Source organism: Pipistrellus kuhlii, unplaced genomic scaffold, assembly GCF_014108245.1.
Source record: "Pipistrellus kuhlii isolate mPipKuh1 unplaced genomic scaffold, mPipKuh1.p scaffold_m20_p_1, whole genome shotgun sequence".
In the NCBI taxonomy this organism is placed as follows: Eukaryota; Metazoa; Chordata; class Mammalia; order Chiroptera; family Vespertilionidae; genus Pipistrellus; species Pipistrellus kuhlii.
This window is the reverse complement of record NW_023425404.1, coordinates 160,240,031-160,262,012: the sequence shown is the minus strand read 5'-3', so window position 1 is coordinate 160,262,012 and position 21,982 is coordinate 160,240,031. Positions and strand designations below refer to the sequence as shown.

Genomic DNA, 21,982 nt, shown 5'->3' with positions numbered 1-21,982 from the left:
AGAAAATGGAAATAATCAGAAGAGAGCATCCACAAGCTTCCACTAACTCATCTACCACCCATCTGCCTTTTTTATGGCTTGTTTCTGTGCCCATGTTCTCTGCCTTTCTTCTTGTTAGAACAGTAATACTTAAAAGACTGCTTGGCCCAAAGTGGGCAATACATTCTTGTAAATTCATTGAACTGACAACTGTTTTTGACAAAGATAATAAAATTTAAGTGAAGGGACCATGTAAGGGAGTGAAAACATTGGGTTCTTGTCTTATCCTCCTAAAATTTTTTCAACTCACTTTGAAAAGAGGAAGTAAAGAATCTAGACAATTATTTCAATAATTAAAAGGAAAATTGCTAATTTCTCTTAATTGCGCAGATGGATTTTTCAGTATATCAGTCATCTGTATAATCTGGTCTGTATGTGATCTATCAAATATGTTGCTGTCTCATGAACAAGAAAGAACCTGAGAATTGCCTATTTTTTATTATCAGGTTGCATCTAATGTGTGTATAATATATAGTATTATGAGTAAGGCTCTTAGGAAAGTATATAAATACAATGCAATAATTGTGGATTTTTATGATATTCCACTTCTTCTAGCCAATCCTGCAAACTCACATAGACTTGAACAGAAAATAAGTAATATTTAACTCAAGTTACTTTTTTCTTGAGTTTGCTTTGGTCACAAGAAGCCTTACCAGCACCCTGAAGAAAGATTGCATGTATGGTGAAAAGTGACTGGGTTCTTTTTAGATGAAATTACTCTATATTCACTATCATGTGGCCTTGCCTCATTTATTAGAACTGATTTTATTATTCTGTAAAATGTAGATGATTCCCACAGAGATATTATGAGAACTAAAAGAGATAGTAAGTATTCACTCAATGTTAGTGATTGTAAGCAAACTTGATTAAAGAGTGGCTGTGACTGCTGACCCTACTAAATAAAATTATATGGTTTGAAAAGTCTGTACAAGTAATAACTGCTCTGACCAAGGCAGTTCCATCACTATGTAGAAGTCACACTCATTTTGGAGATTCCTGTCTACATGGGAACCAAGGGATCTCTGTCCAGGTAGTTTTCTTGTTCCCCGTATTCTATTACTCACCCTCACATTTCAGTGGCAAAATACCTGCCAGAGAGTAACCCTATGACCTCAGTTAAATATATATAGTATTCATACATATCTGATGAGCTATCTTAATTGTTGGGGTTCTTTATGTCTGCGTTTGATAAATTTGCACAGTATAATCAGAGCTTCATAGAATGCTTTTAGGGAGTCTAAGGGCCCCTAAAGAATAGGGAGTGGTACTTGACTCAAGCTTGCCCCACCTTATTCCAAACAGGTTTGGAGAGCAAAGGGTGGGGTGTAAGGGTATAAGGGTGAAACATAGGTCATCCTAACAATACTAATAATGATGATAATAGTTTTTATTTAGATAGCACTTTATAGTTCTTAAAGAGCTTTAGCATACCCTATAACACTCAACATTTCTGTAAGGTTCATATGGTAAATATTATGTCCATTTTTCAACTGAGACTAAAATGATTACCCTAAGAACTTAAAAGTACTAATTAGTTGAGCCCACCTAAGTTCCCTCTTTTCTATTTGTGAACATTTCCGCTGCAGAACATAAGATCTAATCCAATATTATAGCACAACAATGACCAATGAGATAGGGTAGAAAAATAGAAGCTTGGAAACAGGGAGATACATTTTGCTGAGAAGAATTGGACTAAGAAATAATTTTACTCTCAACCAAGATCCAGAGGTCTGGAAGAGCAGTACATGGCAGCAATTAAGAGCTTCTAGTACTTTGTAGAGTAACTTTGGAAACCAAAGCCTCCATTGGAGCTTCCCAGCAGGTCATAGGGGAGAGGCATGCCTGGGTCATCTGGTGTATGAGTCTTAAAATGGTGAGATCACCAGCTGTCTGGATGGGGCACCCCCAAAAGAGGTGGTGGCCAGAAAATGATTATTCCTCTTGGAGAGACTTAAAACCCTTTAGTGAGGAGAGTTAAATCATTATAAATGGAACACAATAAACCATTCTATTGTGCCTGTTTTTAAGAATATGACTAGAATCTCAAGTCAAAGAAATATAACAAACCCCTAGAAAATGAACTAGTCATTTGTTACACAAGTGCCTCTGGCACAAGGGTCATAACCAAATCCCACTTTAATATACTAAACTCTCTTGTCCATTGGGCCCACTAGCAATGATTACGTTTTACATTTGGAATCTTTTATGGTTTTCACGGTGTTTATCTCAGTACAGAGGTAAAAATAGGCTAATGACACATACATATTAACTGGAGGAATATTGATTCAAAGTTATTTGTTCTAACCTCGAACCCAGTGCTTCTTTCACAGTGTTTGCTCTAAACTGCTCTTTATTTCGTAATAAAATTATTGAACTAATTTCAATTTGAATTTATTATTTTTCATAAAGTTGTTTTAGAGAGGGCTTGGGTATTTTGCCAGAGAGTCACTATTTGAGTTTGAATTGTAAGAATTATAAAAGGAGGACCTAAGTAAAATTTTCTACAATAAAAATTTTAAAAACAATTCTATAGGATTCTACTTGTATAAACTTTAAAGGATTGGCAAATGCATATAGTTACTATCAAAACAATATTTAATTGTTGTAATTGTAAAAAAAAAAAACAATAAAAGTTAAAAATAAAATTATTCATAAAATTTCACCCTGCCTTGTTTGTGATATATTTTATACCTATTGAAGCATATTACCCCCTCTAATAAACCCATAAATAAGCATTTGTTTTTTAAATAATGACTTGTAATTTTGTGTTTTTCTTGAGAATGTCAACCTGGTCAAAAACAAAACAAAACACATCTTACATTAAGTAAGAACGCATTCTAGTTTGTTAGTCTAATAATCCAAGTCTAGAATTGCTTTCTCGTACTTTCCTACTTCTAAAAATAAATGGTAGGGGTTCATTATACTATAAGGTCTCATCCAAATGCTCTATTTAAAATGTTCATTTTCTATCCTGCTTAAAATTAATTGTTCTTTCAATGAGTTGTCGTGTTTTCCAAATTTCAGATGCAATCATTATAATTTTGCAACAAGCACTAATAACTCTAAATCAATTCCCTTAAGTTTGTAAAATAGAATCATTTTTATCTAATTAATGTCGTTTTTAAACATTCGTTTAAAATCTTGCTTGGCAAGATTGACTTGTATTGACATAACCTTCAAACACGTGGTATCTACAGAACGTGTGAAGTGCAATTAACAAGTTTTGCTTGAAAAAGTTTGTGTTTGGTTTGGTTTTTGTTGCAAAACTAGGGCTAAGAAGATGGCGGATGAAGAGCATATTCGGCACTGCATGCTTTACGAGTTCCAATTAGGAAGGAAAGCAAATGAGGCTGCAAAAAACATCTGTAGTGCTCTTGATCAAGATGCAGTTAGCGCCAGAAAATGCCAGCGTTGGTTTGAGAAATTTCGCGAGGGAAATTTTTCGTTAGATGACAAGAGTGGTCGAGGCCGTGTGTCCAATTTTGATCAAGAAGCTCTTCAAGCTCTTTTGGTGCAAAATCCTCAAATTACCCAACAAGAGCTTGCGACAACTTTAAATTGTTCACAAAAAACAATTTCCAATCAATTGTGTGCACTTGGCAAAGTCCAAAAGTTTGGAAAATGGGTTCCTCATGAGTTGACCGACAACAACCATAATCAAAGAGTCACAATTTGCAGTTCGCTCCTCTCTCGTCAAAACCGTTTGCCATTTTTAGAGCAAATTGTTACCGGAGATGAAGAATGGGTGCTGTATGTTAATTTGAAAAGGCGGCCTCAATGGTTGGACAAAAATGAGGCTCCGCAGCCCACGCCAAAACCTGACTTGCATGCGAAAAAAGTGATGTTGTGTGTTTGGTGGAATTTTAAAGGAATTCTTCATTATGAACTTTTACCATCTACCCAAACCATTACAAGTGCAGTGTATAGTGCCCAATTGGAAAGGTTAGCCCAAGCTTTAAGAGAAAAAGAACCCGCGCTGATTAATCGGAAGGGCGTAATTCTTCACCATGATAACGCACGACCGCATACTGCAAGAATCACTGCTGAAAAACTGCGCCAGTTGGAATCTGAAGTTCTCCCTCAACCTGCATATTCTCCTGATATTGCCCCTTCCGATTACCATTTGTTTCGTTCTTTGCAAAACTTTCTTCTTGTAAAAAAATTTAATAATGAAGAATGCCTCAAAAATGCATTGACCGAATTTTTTGCATCAAAATCACAAGAATTTTACAACAGAGGGATTAAAATGCTTCCTGAGCGTTGGGCACAAGTAGTAGAAAACAACGGCAACTATATTGTTGATTAAATTTTGTTGTATTGTTTAAATAAATTCAATTTAAAAAAGTATTAGAAAACGACATTAAGTATTACTAGACCTAATAATATAGCCAATCCCTAAGCAAGAACATTCACCAAATATGGAGTTTGATGTAGTTGCTTTATTTTCTTGTAAATCTTACCTAAAGTCATCCCACATATCCCCAGCAACACAAGTACTAGCCTTTTAGGTAATACTGCCAAATTGCATTGATTACACCTGTGCTTAACTTTCATTCAATTTAAATTGAATTATATTTGTTACTGATCATTGTTCTTTTTCTTCCTTTTCCCAGAAATCTTGCTTCCTTTATTCCTCTACCATGTGCCCAGTTACAAGTCTTTTTGTTGGCAGTAATTAGTTCCTCTTGATGTTGTTGAAATGAAATAACTTGGAGCTAATCTCATTGTTATTTAGATAGTTGGTTGGCATAAGAAATATTCTCAGTATTCACTCACTATGTTCCCTATGTATGAAATTCTCTTTCTAGTTCATTCACCAAATCTAAGGATCATGATTGCATTCTAACTTAGTAATATGTCAATACCAAGAAAATATAGAAGGAATTTACTTTTAGATTATTGATAAACTGTAAAATATAATATATCCTGAGCTGTAAATTTTGTGAAACAAGATTTATTATAGATGGATTGGCCAATTGTAATTTTAGGCTACAAACTACTCTTTTATTAGTCTATAAAATAATTATTACACATATTCCTACAGGGACATTTAAATATTGCACTAGGTCAATACTAATCAAAAAACTAAAAACATTAAGTGTACTATTTAAATTTCACATGATGAGGAGAACTATCCTTATAAAAACTGCCTATTTAAATAAATTATATATTTTTCACTGTTTTATTGTCTTTGCTTGTAAAATTCTTGGAGCTGTGATATTAGAAAAATCATTTACACATGATCATGGCTTATATTTACTTGTTGCTATTATATTTATGAATGAGATATATATTCCTAAAAATGACATATAGAGGCAGAAATTATCAAGGGAAACACTCAATTGGACTACTTAAATAAAAGAAAGAGAAAAAACTAAATTAGCATAAAATCTTCTATTAATCTAGTTTTCAAAAGTAAAAGTCAAGGAGCAAATTAAGTTATATACAATATTTACAAATAAGAAAAAGAAAAGCTAATTTATCAGCATAAATACAAAGTCATTACATATGCATTCATTATAATCTAACAAATTTACTTTTCTTTTTAAAAATGTTAAGTCCTGTATGAAATGCATCACTGTATTTTTAGCACCTAGAATATGATAGGTGCTCAAGAATTTTTTTATTGAAGTAATAGGAAGAGGGGGAAACTCAGAGAAGAACTCTAAATAAAACTAAGATTTAGGATATTAGGAATCCTAGAAACCACATTAAGAAAATAAGGAGGAAATAAGAAGAAAAGTAACTGTGATATAATAACAACAGATAAAGAATATTCAAGAAAGGATTGATACAGAGTGTTACATGCCATTGAGAAATCAAATATAACAAAATTTTAGAATACCCATTGGATTAAGCAATAGTGAACTATTGACCATGAAAGGAAAAGAAACAGAGTAGTGGAATTATAAACCAAATGTCAGTTGATTTGAAGGAAAATTGTAAGTGAGAAGATGGGACAGTAGATATCAACTATTGATAAGAGAGAGAGAGAGAGAGAGAGAGAGAGAGAGAGAGAGAGAGAGAGAGAAAGAGAGAGAGAGGGAGAGAGAGAGAGAAGTCATCAAGGCATATGGAGTTAATGGAGGATTTTATTTTCTTGTGAATGGCACAATTTTGAGTATACTTATAATAGTATAGATTAGCCAGTAGAAGTCCTGGGATTGAGAGGAGGATTGGGTTGAGAGCATATTTGAAAGTTTGTGGATTCTAAACTATTAGGTTTGCAGGTATGAAATTGACATTTGTGTATGTAAAAAGTGGAACCATTTTCATATAATTCAACATAATAGATTAGAGAACTTGGATAAACTGTAGGAATCCTCTAAAGAGCATGACTGGATATAGGTAGGTTTGTTGGTTCATTGTCAGGAAGTTTAATGAATTGCTATCTAATTGATCAATCACTTTATTTCTTTGAAGTAGTTGAAACAGGAAAGGATACATGGTGAGAACTTGGAACTTTGAGGAGGCTAGAGAAGTTGAAAATAATAATTGTGGAAAATTGGAATATTAACTAAAATGACATAGTAGGGATAGTGGTAAGAGTTGAGAGCTCAAATGAACTGGCACTTCCAGCACATTTGAGAGCTTTTCTCTAGCATTCTTCAGTGGTCTGGGCAGAGGGGAGTCATTGTTCAGACAGCTGTATTCTCTTTAGAATTTATTCAGGTATGAATAATGAAAGAAATAAGGGCTAAAAAAAATTTAGTGGCGTTTAAGACAAAATTCAAAAAATCATTGAAATTAAGGATCATAAAAGAAATAATGATGAGCGAGTGTGTGTGTGTGTGTGTGTGTGTGTGTGTGTGTGTTTGATAGAGATAACAACTGTTGGATATAAAGAATTCATAGAGTGGAGCTAATGATTTTTTCTAATGATGCATTAAAAACAACTGAGTCTGTAAGGAGGAAGGTTAGAATAGTGTTAGTTGTCTAAAGTTATGATTCAGAGAGAGTAATTTCAAGTTATGATGAAGCCTAAGGTGTGGACATGAAAGTAATATTTGGAAAGAATTATAGAGATGAGAAGATCAAGGAAATAGATGAGTAGGATGTTGAAGATCAACTACCTGGGCACTGCTACTACCTAGGGTAAACCTAGGGGTTGGATTACAGAAGGAGATAGAGAAGCAGTGTCAGTCTTTAAAAAATCAAGGCATAATCATGGGTCCATAGGACAATGATGAGGAAGACAAGAGGGTGGAGAGCAGAATTGTTTGAGCCTCAAAGGAACAAAGCAATTTACAAAAGTATGGAGAGTACTGGTCTGAAGTGGCATTAGGGAGTGACAGGGCAAAGACTAAATCTTCCAAAATAAGGCTGTAAAAATGTTATGTTCTGAGAAAAAAAAATAGTTTTATTTTAATTTTCTAGGTATATAGGGAATATTCAGGAAAAATAAATTTAGGATACAGAGTATTTTGTTAATCATGAGATGGCATTCCAGAAGTGGTGAAAATGTAGAAGATAATTTATCCTAAAGAAAGAATTTTAGAATTTTGAATGTGTGCAAAAATTAGCCAGAAGGATGTTCATTATTAATGTGTTGTTTACAAATTTACCAAGATTGAAAAATAAAAAGAACAGTTTTAAATTAAAGATGATTTATCATAACATTTTTCTATAAAAATACTTAGCTATATATAAAGTAGATATGTCTGAATCTTGCTAACATTATTTTAAAAAAATATATGATAGTCAAAACCAGTTTGGCTCATTGGATAGAGTGTTGGCTTGTGGACTGAAAGGTCCCAGGTTCAATTCTGGTCAAGGGCATATACCTTGGTTGCGGGCACATCCCCAGTGGGGGGTGCAGGAGGCATTTGATCGATGTTTCTCTCTCATTGATGTTTCTAACTCTCTCTCTCCCTTCCTCTATGTAAAAAATCAATAAAATGTATTAAAAAAAATAAAAATATAGGATAGAATATGAATGTATATATGTATATATGTATATTTGTATATATGCATAATATGTGTGTATATGTTCTGATAAAGCTTACACAGCATTTTTAAACTTGGAATTATGCTATTTCAGAGATACTCTTTTTAAGGGCCATCTGTCTTTATTTTTTTGTCCCTAGTCCTACATTGTCAGTGTTGAACTCCAAGAGCCTAAGGCTCTATTATAGAAAATGAGTATGGCCTCTCATTTAAATGACAAATTTGGTTTACAAATTAAAATCATTATACCCCAAAGACTTATTTTATTTTGATTGAATATTTATTTTATTTTTTCTTTATTTTTTCACTTGACAGAGTCCTTTTATGCCTATTGTTATAAATCTCAAACTTGTTTTAGCAATCAACATGGGAAATAATATAAAATTCACTAATGGGTATTACTACATGAAAAAGATTCTAGGTGGTGCCAGAGCTGGGGTGGGTTGTTGGGCAAAATGGATAAAGGTGTCAAAAGGTACAAACTTCCAATCTACATATATAAAGCCCTAATATACAAAGAGACTAAAGGTGGAACAACTGAACAACTGAACAACTGGTCGCTATGATGTGCACTGACCACCAGGTGGCGCGTGCAGAACATGTGGGCATTGGCAAGAGGCAGCAAAGTGCAGAACATGATGGGTGTTGGCTGTGGCAGGATGGTGGAGCACGTGAGTGGGGGCACCAGACCTAGGTGGGCACCAGTTACTGTTATCGGGGCAAGCCTCTGGTGGTTACTGAAAATTCTTTGTTCTCACACACTGAGATACTGACCTGTGCCTGGTGCTGGCCCTGATCATTCACTGCTATCAGTGGGTGTGAGCTGTAGCTGCCAACCCCAATCACCCCTGAGGGCTTCTCCACCTCCCCATGCTCCTGAGGTGTAATCAGGGCAACAGCCACTGTTCACACCTGCTGGCAGCAATGGCCCCAAATGCTCTGTGGTGTCATTGGATGTGAGCAGGGCCAGCACTGTCAGTGGTGCAGCAGAGGCGACTGCAGTGGGGCTGCTGGCAGAGAGGGGATCGGGGGCCATGGCAGAAGAAGCCAGGCAGGGACACAGAGATGGGCCGAGACCTGACCCTCAGCCCATCACAGCCTCGCAGCCCACAGTTCCTTTCAAGGTGCACAAATTTGTGCACTGGGCCCTTAGTTATAAAATAAGTGTCATGGAGATATAATATACTTCATGGTGTCTATAGTAACTAAATGTATTGTACATTTGAAAATTGCTAAGAGAGTAGCTCCTATCACAAGAAAAAGAATTTGTTACTATGATGATAGATGTAGACTTTCTGTGGTGATCATTTCATAATATATACAAATACTGAAGCATTATGCTGTACACCTGAAACTAATATAATGTTATGTATCAATTATATCTCAATAAAAAGGCTAATATTTTTGTGTGAGGTAAAAGAAAATTTAAAGTTATTCAGAATCTCATTGTAGTAGTGAAATAATCCAAGCAATCTATTACACAGTTACCCATTTTTTGAAAAGAAAACAAAAACTAAATGTTATAAATGTATTTATACTTGTTTATATCATAATATCTAAATATAGAGTGGTTTATTAGAAAAGTAAACAAACTACTTCAGTGTAAAAAAAAGGCTTTAAAGGTGACATGAAATCCAGTTAAATCAAATGGATGAGTTGTTAGCTGGAAATTACAATAGTTGGTACCAAATACATTTGAAAAACAATTAAATGGTTCAATTAATATGCTTTTGCCAAGCATTCTACTAGGTACAACAAAGCATTCTACTATGTACAGCAAAGAGTAAAGTATATTTTCTTCACTTTGCCTCCAGATGACAAAAACTAATAAAATTTCATTTGTGTGTTTCAAATGGAAAAAACACTCTGACTTAATTACCTCAGACATCAATTATCAATAGGAAAAGTAGGGATTGTTTTTCAATAACACCTTCCCTTTCATCCCTCCATGCCTTCCCTTACTATCTCTCCAAGCTACAAAGCTAAGGAAAACCACAGCAAAAAATTATAAAGTAGTCTTACTGATTTACCTAGATATGGAATGGAACTGTAGACTTTTTAAGGATTTCGAACCAGGAGGGGATAATTTTGAAAATCGAAAGTTAATAGGAATGAAGAGACCTAAATGGTTTCTTGCACTATTCCCAGGTGCAGGTCTTTTGCTTTTCCCAGATTTTTATTTCAGGCTATTTTTCTATTTCTCTACCTTTATGTCACTTTTATTTCTATAGACATCCAAGTTTACTAAAATACAAAATTTTTATGATACTGATTTGCCTCTCACTTTTGCATTCTGATGTACAAATTGTTCTTCTATTGTTTGCTAAAATTTTATTTTAAGAGATAAAGAATATCTCAAAGGACATTATATTTTGTATTTATTTTTTGAAGTTTTACTTGTTTTTATTAATTTTAAAATAGGGGTTAAAATACAATAATTCTTACACAATTTCTGTGTTTCCTCTATTTTCAATGTATCAATGAAATGCATAACTTGGGAGGATTAAAAAATACTATTATATATCCTAAACTCTGAGCTGAGAGTGAGAAGACACTTTCTTCCATGCCCTATCCTTCCACTGCTACAAATTTATAGTATTGCACCTTAGGTTCTCCATTTTTCCTCCTTATCTGTGATGATCTTATTTTCACATTAAACTTTTCAATTAAAATCCAACCCATTAAATCTTTTAAATCCTAAATATTAAATTGTTAGCATGGTTGCCTGACATAAACAGTATTAGCATTGCTATATTATTATTTTCTCCAACAACAGTAGGGAGAAAAAAACAACAACACACCTTTAAATTTCCAATTCAGAATAATTGCCTGAATTGGAAATCACTATCTGAAATGAATCTTTTTAAACATAAAATAAAGTTAAACTTACTGATACATCATACACTGTTGAGAATGCAAACTCCTCCACCTCCGTGCTGCTTTGTGATTTCTGGTCAAGTGAACAGCATCCTGGCATTCTTTCAGACCTGTACGCTGACTAAAGAAAGAATGCTTAAGGATTTAAAATAAACAAGTTTGACGAGTTGGGATGGGTAAACTTTAACCAATACTATGGTTTGAGGTGAAGAATCACTTGTCTTTATTGCAGGAAATAAATTTCCTGGTTCTGGCTAATTAAGTGGAGAAAGAGTACCGTATTCAAAACCTAAGCAACACCTATGAATACTTTGCATGGTTTTGTGCTTGGTTTTCCAGAGGTGGCACTCTTTGAGTCAGGACAAGCCTGGTCTTCAGGCCCTGCCATTCATTTCTTTCAGAGGCAACTTTAGGGCTTTTCTAGAGCGTTTGACACCCTCAACTTGCCTTTCTTCCTGCAATGATACATGTAATCATTGTGTCTAGCTCAGTAATTTATTTGCATCCACTCTAAAAAGGAATCTGGCTTAAAGGAGAAAAAAATTAAAATGTATTTGCACCAGCTGCCATTGTAAAGGGCTTTACTGTGGATTGTCTTCTCTCCATGTGTTTTCCTTTGTAGTCATAGTCATGTCTACCTTCTCTGAGCTTGAGTTTTCTGTCAATCCAGTCCTTTTCTTCCCATTGTGTCTTTGCCCACGTGCCTAAAACATCATTTCCCTTCTTTATAGCACAGTTCTCAATTCCAAGTCCAGCTCAGTGTAAGATTCAAGTCATTTAATCTGACTCTGTCTACATAGATCCTAAAGATAATTCTTCCAGGATGTTTCCCTTTAATTTCCCAGCTTTCACACTGTTTAGAATATCCATGCTTTCCCTTCAAGCAGGAATCTATTATAGTTTTAGTTTTGCTTACTTCTAGGTTTGTAGACCCATTTCTCATGTTAGATAGTGAAACTGTGATGGCCACCAACTGTGATGATTTTTACTAAATGCATATACCAAAACCTCTGCAAACACTTTGCATTCAATGCTTGACTTTCTTTTAGTCGATTTGGCCATCCACATTCATATTTAGACTCAGTGCCTCTTTTGTTTTGAAAAAAAAAACTAAGTTTTTTGCCAAAACAGGAACATATACGTAATTACAATTAATAAATGGATATATGAAAAATGTTCAAATTGGCTAATAAATAAACATGATATACCTTTGTCAGTTTTCTATTCATGTATAACAAATGATGACAAGCTTTAAAAACAACAGCCGTTTATTATCTGTTCTTACTTTGTAGGTCAGAAATCTGGGTGAGCTCAACTTTGTTCTCTGTTCAGTGTCTCAGGAGCTGAGAGCAAGGTGTGGACTCATCTGGGTTCCTATCTGGAGGCTGTGGTGAGGAGTCACTTCCCAGCTCACTCAGGCTATTGCAGAAAGACTAAAGTCCTGTTTCTTTGTTGCTGTCAGCCTTGGCTGACCTTGGCTTCCAAAGGTTACCTTCATTTTCAAGCCAATCATAGTACATACTCTCACTCTTAGAATCTCTGATTTTTCTGCTGCCAGAAAAAGAAAATGCTCTACTTCTATAAAAAAGAACTCTACTTATAAAGAATTAGATTAGACTCACCTGCAGAATCTTTTTTATTAACTCAAAGTCAACTAATGAATAATCGTAATCACATCTACAAAGTTTCTTTTGCCATGTAATGTAACATAATAATGAGTATGCTATCTCAACACATTTACAGTGCGAAAAAGGCAGACATTTAGAATTTTAGAGTTCTGACTACTATAATACTAAAACAAATAAAATATTGTTTTCTATTTTAAAACTATCCTATATAATAAAGAGGTAATATGAAACAATTTTCATGCCCTCACAAAAATGGCTGCCCCCTTGTGGTCAAAGATAGCACTACAAGATGGCTGGCAAGAGAGGGCAGTTGGGAGGAAACAGGCCTGCAAGGGAGTGCAGATGGGGGTGACCAGGCCAGCAGGGGAGGGAAGTTGGGGGCAATCGGGCAGCCAGGGGAGCAGGCAGGCAGGCAGGTGAGCTCTTAGGAGCTAGCAGTCCAGCTTATAAGAGGGGTGTCTCACTGCTTGTTTAGGCTCGATCCCAAAGAAATCCATGCAGGAATGTGCAGGAATCCCTCTCCTCTCTGAAATCAATAAAAAATTACACTTTTTTTTTTTTTTTTAAATCTAACTTGCTAAAGTGATAAGGAGAGAAGAGCTTCTATGCAATGGGATCTTTTTTTAAAATATAAATATATATTTTTTATTGATTTTTAAATAAATCAATAAATCAAGAGCGGGAGGGAGAGAAATAGAGAGGTAGAAACATCAATGAGAAACATAGATCAGCTCCCTCCTGCACATCCCCTACTGATGATGTGCCCACAGCAAAGGTACATGCACTTGACTGGAATCAACTGGGACCCTTCAGTCTGCAGGCCAGTGCTCTATCCTCTGAGCCAATGAGAGCAATGGAATCTTTTTGTGCATGAGTCTTCACATGGTGTTTAGAGTGCTAGAAATACTTTTTTTAAAACTAAAATGAACCATAGCAAAGGGGAAGAGCCCAAAGCAGGAGATGAAAATGGAAACAGAAAAAGGATAATCATGAAATTTTTTGTACATCAAGAAAATAGATTTTTATCTTTACCCTAAAGGTCAAAGACTCTTGATTTGTGTATGTGTGTGAGTGTGTGTGTCATGATCATGGTCATCCGTGGCTATTTGGTGAAGAGTACAGGCCCCTTCTATAATGATGTTTTTAATTAATAAAACAGAATATGTAGAAATATATAGAAATCAACATATGGCAATATAGGTATAAAATATTTTTTTAAGTTTGTGGTTTAGTAATAAGTGTGATTCTCTATTAACATTGGATATCATATAGCAATAAACCTAATAACATAATTTAAAAGTTGTGGTAAGTGTAAATATATTTTGATACATATGTAACTTTTAAATAAAATAAAAATATCTATAATTTCTTTTGACCACAAAATCAGTAATACAGCTTATGTTACTGGATTTTTTTCTGCCTATTTTATAATGTAATAAAATAATATATTTCTTTCAAAAGTTAGTGAAAACAAAGATGAATTTTTTTCCTGATGGACTCTAGATTAAGTATCTCTTTTGTAAGAGGTGAATAAATTAGAGTTATTTAAAACAAGTTCAGGAGAATGGACTAGAGGGCATCAAGATTATAGAAGAAATATTATTTTGAGGTTCTTTCAACAGTCCAGACTGGAGATTTTGGGAGTGGAATAGAAGTTGAAGTCATTTGCATTTATGAGTTCAAAGAATTGAAGTTAGGTGTGATTCATCCACTTAGATGTTGAAATTGACCACAATGAACATAAAGTTAGGTCAAGTGGTCTATTTTGAGCAAGTGACTAGTACCTCAATAAATGTGGGGAGTGATCAAGAGATTGACAGTAATTAGGAGGGGCAATGTGTGGTATAGCTACTGTCATGAGCCTTTGTACTAAAATAGTATATATTTTATTCTAGTGTGCAACAGTCATTGTTGGGTGACTACACACGTACTTGGGAGCTTTTATTTGAGTTAGAAGAATTCTGACTCAATATTAGAACCAGGGAGAAAGAGCAATCACTTGAGAGGGCTGCAATGAAGGTGTGTTTTAGATCTGGATATCCAGGCTTTAGTAAGATGGTGAGGGAGCATTCTGCGAAGAGATTGAGGGCATAGGAACAGTTGAATTAAAAGAAGCAAGGAGGATTCAGTGGAACCAGCTGAGAAAGAGATAGTAGAGACATGTTAAACCAATAGGGAAGACAAAAAGCGGTACGAGGAGGAGAAGAAGCCATAGTCATTGTGGGAAAGAAGTAAAGTTCAGGAAAGTATAGGTGATAACAGGAGTTTTTCATTTTGTGAGGTTCTAGAGTAGGGGTGTCGAACTCAATCAGAGAAGGGGCCAAAATCTAAAATCCAGCCTAAATCGCAGGCCGAATGGTTTACTGAACAGTCATAAACTGTCATTGTGATGGAAACGCAGCGGAGTGCAGTGATGACAGCGCGGTGCGGGCCACATTGCAAGGCCTGGCGGGACGGATTTGGCCCGCGGGCCTTGTGTTTGACACATGTGTTCTAGAGGGTTTAGGGACCATGGAAGGGATGTGCCATACTTTATGGTTTATGACCCTGGTATAAAATTTAGTTGATATCAGCTTAGTCTGGTCACAGTCTATGTAGCATAACTATTTGATGTATCAAGTCAAAGGTAGTCATTAAAAAGTATGATTATATAAAACATATAGTTATTGAAAAAAAATCTAATGTAATCTCAGATAAAGAAATACATAATTTTATATATGTAATTATATCAACTATATAAAATTATGCAGAGTATATGCAAAGATTGGAAGATAAAATAATTGTTTTGGTACAAATGTGTGCTCTCTCCTTCTGAAAAAGTATTAATTATGATGTTCCTGTTGTTTCTTTGTTTGTTTTTAATGGAGATAAATCAATCATACATTTCCTTTACTTAAAACAATTATTTTTATTCTGTGGTCCAGCTATGTTTTATGAAACTTTTGGCAAGTAGCTGTGGCTTAATATTTGTCTTTCCAATGACTTCTTTTTTACTTTTAGATTCTATTTATTTCTCCTCTCCCCTTTTGCTCATGTTGCACCCCAGACTGTTCATTCAACCTCCTAATCCTCATTTCCTAAAGATTGTCACTTACCTATAGGATAAACACAGTGGATTTAAAACATTATTCCCCTGCCAGGCCAGAGTTGCTCACCCCAAATTCTATAATTTCCACCTATGTCTAAACAGGAGGATAAAGCTTGAGAATAAGCAAAGGTACTTGTTTTAAATACAGACAAAGGGCAGTCATTCAAACCATTTGGAAGACAATCCTAGGCATTTAATTTTCTCTTCCTGAAAATATTTAAAAGGTGGTCATCCAAACATCTTTTAGAGTTTAGAAGTAGAAAGAAAGGAGACCTAACAGGATAATCTTTTTATCTACAAGACTACATTTTTTAAGAAAAAGTTGGGACACAAATTCTGACTGGGGAACAAAATCTATAAAAATTCACAGGAAATCCATGCTATCTGGGTAGCATAGCTTTGTGAATTAAGTTTAAAACCTTTAATAATTCAGAATATAAGTTAAAATATTACTAAGCAGAGTTTTTAAAATGTATGTTAAATGCTGCTTTGGACTGCTTTTTGATATTTTCCACTGTCAGCTACAGAATAGCTATAAAAACGTTCCTAGTAAAAACAGAAAAAAAAAAACAAAAAAAAAAAAAAAAAAAAAAAAAAAAAAAAAAAACAAAAAAAAAAAAAAACGTTCCTAGTAGATCGATTACAGAGTTCTCCTAGAGGCTATAGTAAAATATACTTCAAATGAAATGAATTTGAATTATATTCATTCTTAAAGCTATCAAATGAATAAAACTAATTTGATTTGTCTGGCATTTTTCTTTTTAAATAAATTTATATTGACCACACAAGTTATATTTAATATTATTTTTTTTTCAAGAAAAAGCTAAATATAATTTCAACAGAACAGTGGTATTTGAAAAATACACTATGGATCATTGAAAATAACCATCCCTATGAAAACTTAATGACAATCTGAGTGCATGTGCAGCATCAGCTGAGTTTAAAGCTATACACTTTGCACTTTGAAATGGGTTTAAAGCCTTCTCTGGCTTTTGTTCTTTATTAATTAGCAGAAAAGCCTCACAACATCAGGAGGCTGATAAATTAAGTTTCCATTTGGCAGACTGAGAACAATTTAGAGCGAAGGAATATTTATCTTTTAAATTGTGTGATGTGATTGCGTTTCTCTAATTTCCTATTAGTCATAGTTAAAACTTTCGGGCAAGGAAAATATTGAAACCTGTGAAAGAAGTTTCTTTGTAAGCATTTACAAAAGCATGGAGTGTCCTGACCTGTGAATTTAATTGACTCTGCAGCTTTCCTACATTCAAATTATCCTCCATTTCCTTCAGGGTAGGTGGCTATAGTATTGTGGTGTTGTCTAAATTGTAAAACTGGTTTTGTCCATTGATATGCTTTGCTGAACACCAGTTTACCTCATGTTTTACAAGAAGAAATGTTGGTTTAGTAACAAACATTTAATTCCAGTGACTTCTAGAACTGCAGTTTTCCTGGCTAATGAACCTGAATAACTTGGATTAGAGTGATAGAGAGTTAGACTGGACACAAGTGTCTCCTGGATTAAGTTTCTACACTGGCTATGACTATGGTATAACTTGGAAAAATTCTCTTGGCTTTGATTTTACATCAGTCAAAAGAAGTGGTGTGACCATTCCTGTAGATAATCTCTTAGGTCCTTCCAGGTTTTGACAGCTATAATTCTAGCTTTTGTTTCAATAGTTTGTAACAAGTTTATTTTCCATTTCCATGATTGCATGAAGGAATGCCTCCCACATATTTCCTCTCATCAAGTAAATGTACTAACAAAGCCACCACTTTATTCTCAAAAGGGTAGCTTCCTGTTAATATGTTTTTGTTCTTATTGTTGAATCATGAAGATTTCACTGAGAGAATATGATTAAATGTTTGTAAAAATTTTGCTTCAATCTTGTTCTATCTAGCATTAAAAATGAACCTTTAGTTCTTTCTCATGGCACCCAACATTCCATCAGGATCCCACAGAGATTATGTGCTATAGTGTTTACTGTCTGCCTAATGAATTTGACCTGTCTTTTAAAACAAGGAGTCAGACAAATTAAAACGTTTTTGTTTTCTATTAAAATATGTGAATATTATTAGAGCATTCACAGCATAAGAGGCAAAGCCCAGGTTTTTTGTGTTTTTAACCACAATATATTTGCAAAACTCACAAAGCAAGAGGATTGATAAATAAAAATGCTGACACTATAAAAAAAACAAAAACAAAACTTCTTTACAATCTTAGAGCATTTGCAGCAGCATCTGCACTGATAGGTCTACAGTAATATATTTTGTACTTTTTTGAGCAAGTTTTAAGCATTCTTTGACTTTTCAACTTTATTATTCAACAGGAAAGCCTTACAATAATGCCAAGAGGTAGCTAGCTTAATGTATGTCCCATTTGGTAGATGGAAAACCTGAGAAAAAGCTATTATTGTGTAATTACTATAACACCATACAATAGGTCAGGCTTAGTCAAACTAGAAATATACATATACATTCTGTTTTAAAATTCACTTTTCTCTTTCTTAAGTTTTTTTGTGGATTTTTGGATTTATTCCTCTCATTTGTGTCAAAATGTCATTGAATTGAATTGAATATACAATTATTTAAATCAGTATATATAGTTTCACAGACACATATGCAAAAAGTTATCACAGTCTTCTGAAATATAAATATAGTTACACAACAGCATATATCCATTGTAGCAGAACTTACATATTAATAGTAGAAAATAATTCTTTCTATAGGCAGATTTGTTTTCCTGTTTCTACCAAAGGCTGTGTTTAGCATTAATATAAAAAAGTATGAATATGCTAGATATTCTCCAGGAAACTCTGGGTGTTTCTCTACGTATAGAAAGAAGTGTAAAGATTTAAGTTTTCACTTTGCTTTTTCTATTGATATTTAGTTATTAGTAGTCATCAACTCAGAAACTTGGTATCAGTTTCTTTTTAAAAGAAAAGCATCTACGGATAATCCTTTTCTGTTCATGATATATCTTAATATCAAGGCATAAATAACTATGAAATTTTTTTCAGTTAGAAGCACCTTGTTTACATATATTACATATAAACACATACACATAAATTAACAAAACTTTCAGTCATTAAAGAAACAGAGAGGCTGAATGTTCCCCTGATAAATCAGGGCAGCACATGTAGCACTTGAGTTCTTGCATCGCGGCCTGAAAACGAATGCAGCTGCATCACTGTCATCATGACCCAGAAGCCAGGTGGCTATGCATCCTATATTTTGAACGATGTCTGCTTGTAGACAGAGTTTAAAATATATTAGACATAAAGAGCATTTTTGAAAATCTAGCATCACCGAATTTTTTACAATGTGATTTAAAGTATTCCGAAATTGATTACATGACTTTAAAGAAGCAAGGGACAGGTTTTTAAAAGTATATTGTTTTATTGAGCCCAAGGCACACTAATTCATAGCAGTCCATATCATTGGCCTACTGTGTGCAGATACTATTCCGAGAGTGTTCTTTACTCAGAGTAGTGCATTTAATTCTCATAACAATCATATGATTAAGCACCATTTTTACTCCCACCATAAAGATGAGAGTGCTAATGCACAATGATGTTAAGAAACCTGTATAATGAAAAACAGCTCATATGAGGCACAGCCAATATTCAAGCTCAGGCAGCCTAATTCCAAAGCCTATGCTCTCCCCCATTAGATTTTGGGCTGATTTAAGCCTCAAAGTCATTTACTCATTTGACAACTTAGGTTCATTTATCTTAAAACTCAGAGAAGTATTCCCTTCTATTATAGCAAACATTTTTATAGTGCATGATATATATACCAGGCACTGTCCTAAGGGCTTCGCACAAATCAACTCTCTCAACTTGACATGCTGATGGACATATGACTTATCCTATGGCTGAAGACTTATAAGAGCATCAGTTACAATACATTGATGTAGATATTTCTAAATAAATAAGGGGATAGTTCATTCCATAAAAAATCTGGAGTGTTTGTCCTATTATGAACAATTTGAAACCAATTCTGCTAGCCTAGGTTGCATCAGTTCTTTTTATCTTCCTGTATTGATGGGAAAATGTTCTCAAGAGTCTATTTTATTCTCCTTTCTGGCCTAATGTTGACTGATGATGCTGTTAAAAAATAAATCAGAATTGCTTATTAACAATATAATATGCATTCCTGAAGTTAGTGTTTTTGTCTTTAAAATAATGTTAACAGCAAGTTCAGATACCTTTTAACATTTTTTAAATGACAACTCTTGTGGTTAATGATAATTCTCTATTGTAATTTATAAACCCAGGTTAGAGTTCAAGTTATATTGCAAATCCTGCTTCTCCATTCCGGCCATTGAGAATCCAATCATCAGTGCCAGAATATTGAAGCCCTGAGTCCTCAGGGAATTCTGTTGTTTGACTTGCTTTGCTAGAAGAATCCCAAGTCCTCCAGGTGTTATATGAGGTAAGATTTTGGCAGCCCTGGAAGCTCTTCATATCCGGTAGAAAATGATGGTCCTCATCTTCCATTGAGGAAAACCATTTATAAGTATTCATCTTGTTAATAAGTAACATAGTTTCCCTTGTGAGCAAAGAATCAGTGCTACCTGTCATTTGCTGTGTCTTCTTCCCTTAGAGTAGAGAGTACAGTCACAAAGGATTGGTCTGAGACCCCCAGCAAAAGCACTGATCCAAACCACATGAATATAAATAATATACAATATGCAGGAGTTTCAGCTTTGTGTGCCATGGATGTAATTCAAGGACAATTCACACTAGATACCAGTCTTTGAGGCAATCCAGTTTCGATACTGAGTCACTCTCGTGTAGACCCCAGGTTTTTTCGGAAGAGCACATGATTGTCCCCAACTTACTATACCAATAAGGTACCAGATGTCATGATTATCATAAACCAGAGGCCCACCAGAATCACCCTGGAGAAAAAAACAAAAGCATATTTAAAATTGTTAACTCTAATTGGTAGGAAGATCATTACAACATCTCTTTTCTACAGTGGGGAGGAGAGAAAATTGGTATAAAGAAAATGCTAAACTTTGAAGTACATTGTTTTCTAGAAAGTCTAACATTCATATGGAGTGGATACATTATTTCTGGTTCAGCATCCTTGGATTATTTTTTTTTTTTTTCTAGTTTGATTAGATATTTTATGCATGTTTAGTAGCATGTGCATAAAATATTTAGTAAAAGGTTAGTATTTATGCATAGATAAAGGATAAGGGAAGTTGGAATGGCTTGTTTAACAGAATGAAAGGTGATGCCATTCACAGAGGTACAAAGCATAGGAAAAGAGCAAATGGAGAGGGGAATAAGAGCAGAATCAAGTGCAACATTTTAAATAAGATGCCTTTGAAATATCCATGTGGAGTAGAATCTACAGGGTTGGGCAAAAGTAGGTACTATTTAAGTATCAACTTTCATTGGTCATTGGTTAAATTACCAGCCATTATTACCTAAAAGATAAATCATAAATAAGGATATAAATAATAACAAAAAGAATAATAAGACAAACAATATAAATAAATAATAGATAATAATACAAGAATAAACTCTCATGTACTCACAACTACCAACCTACTTTTTTGGCCCACCCTTGTGTAAGTCTGGAGATAGAAATGGAAGTTGAGGAAATATATGAGTCTGGAGATCAAAGGGGAGGTTGGGGACCTAAAAGTGAAAAGATGATAATGAAGCTATGGTGGAAAAATAAATAGATCTTCTACAGAGAAAGTATAGTGTAAAAAGAGGAACAGGTATAAAATAGACCAAAATTTAATGTCTAAAGGATACAGAGAAGGAACAGACAGAAATGTAGGATGAAAATCATTCCAAGCCAAGGGAAGACATTATGTCAGAAAAGAGGGATTAGTTAGCATTGTTAAATGTTGTTGAGAGGTTTAAGAAGAAAAATCATTAGTTGGAGGTCATTGTTTCATCATTGAAAACCTCAAGAAGAGCTATTTTTCATGAACTATATAGATAGAACATAAACTATATAGAACTAGATATAACTAGATAGAACATAAACTATATAGAAATTGTTTGAGAAATTAGACAATGCACATAGTTTCCCAAATATTTGATGGTAAAGAGAAGACGGGGTATATAATGAGCCAAGAAAGAGTTGTTTGTTTGTTTTTTTCCTAACTTGAGAGAACTGAATGGGGAAGAATCTAATGACAAAAGAAATGTGGACTATGAAAAGAGTGAGAGGACATAATAGCTAGTGGAAACTTTTCCAAAATGCCAATAAGAGAAGCCTGAGGAGAGAAGTAATCAGCCTTAGAGAAGAGGCAGCTCCTCGGATGTGGTCTAAACTGAAGGTGGATAAAATGGGTTCAGAAGAAGGCAGGTGTGCATGTCTGGTGCCGGGAAGATGGAAAAAGTCCCCTCTTAAGGTTATTATTTTTTCT

General features: G+C 34.3%; 2 protein-coding genes across 2 annotated transcripts in view; both read right to left on the bottom strand.

The window, feature by feature from the left end:
- LOC118705818 (transmembrane protease serine 11G-like) overlaps positions 1-11,072 on the bottom strand; it is a 31,109-nt gene extending 20,037 nt beyond the window's left edge. The window contains exon 1 of the mRNA XM_036414933.2: positions 10,877-11,072. Coding sequence (XP_036270826.1) covers positions 10,877-10,887 — 11 coding nt within the window. The 5' untranslated portion in view covers positions 10,888-11,072. The remainder of the gene's footprint in view (positions 1-10,876) is intronic.
- Positions 11,073-17,877: 6,805 nt separating this feature from the next.
- The window catches only part of LOC118705801 (transmembrane protease serine 11F), a 71,949-nt gene continuing 67,844 nt past the window's right edge, over positions 17,878-21,982 (bottom strand). The window contains exon 11 of the mRNA XM_036414911.2: positions 17,878-20,485. Within this exon, the coding sequence (XP_036270804.1) occupies positions 20,327-20,485 (159 nt within the window). The 3' untranslated portion in view covers positions 17,878-20,326. The remainder of the gene's footprint in view (positions 20,486-21,982) is intronic.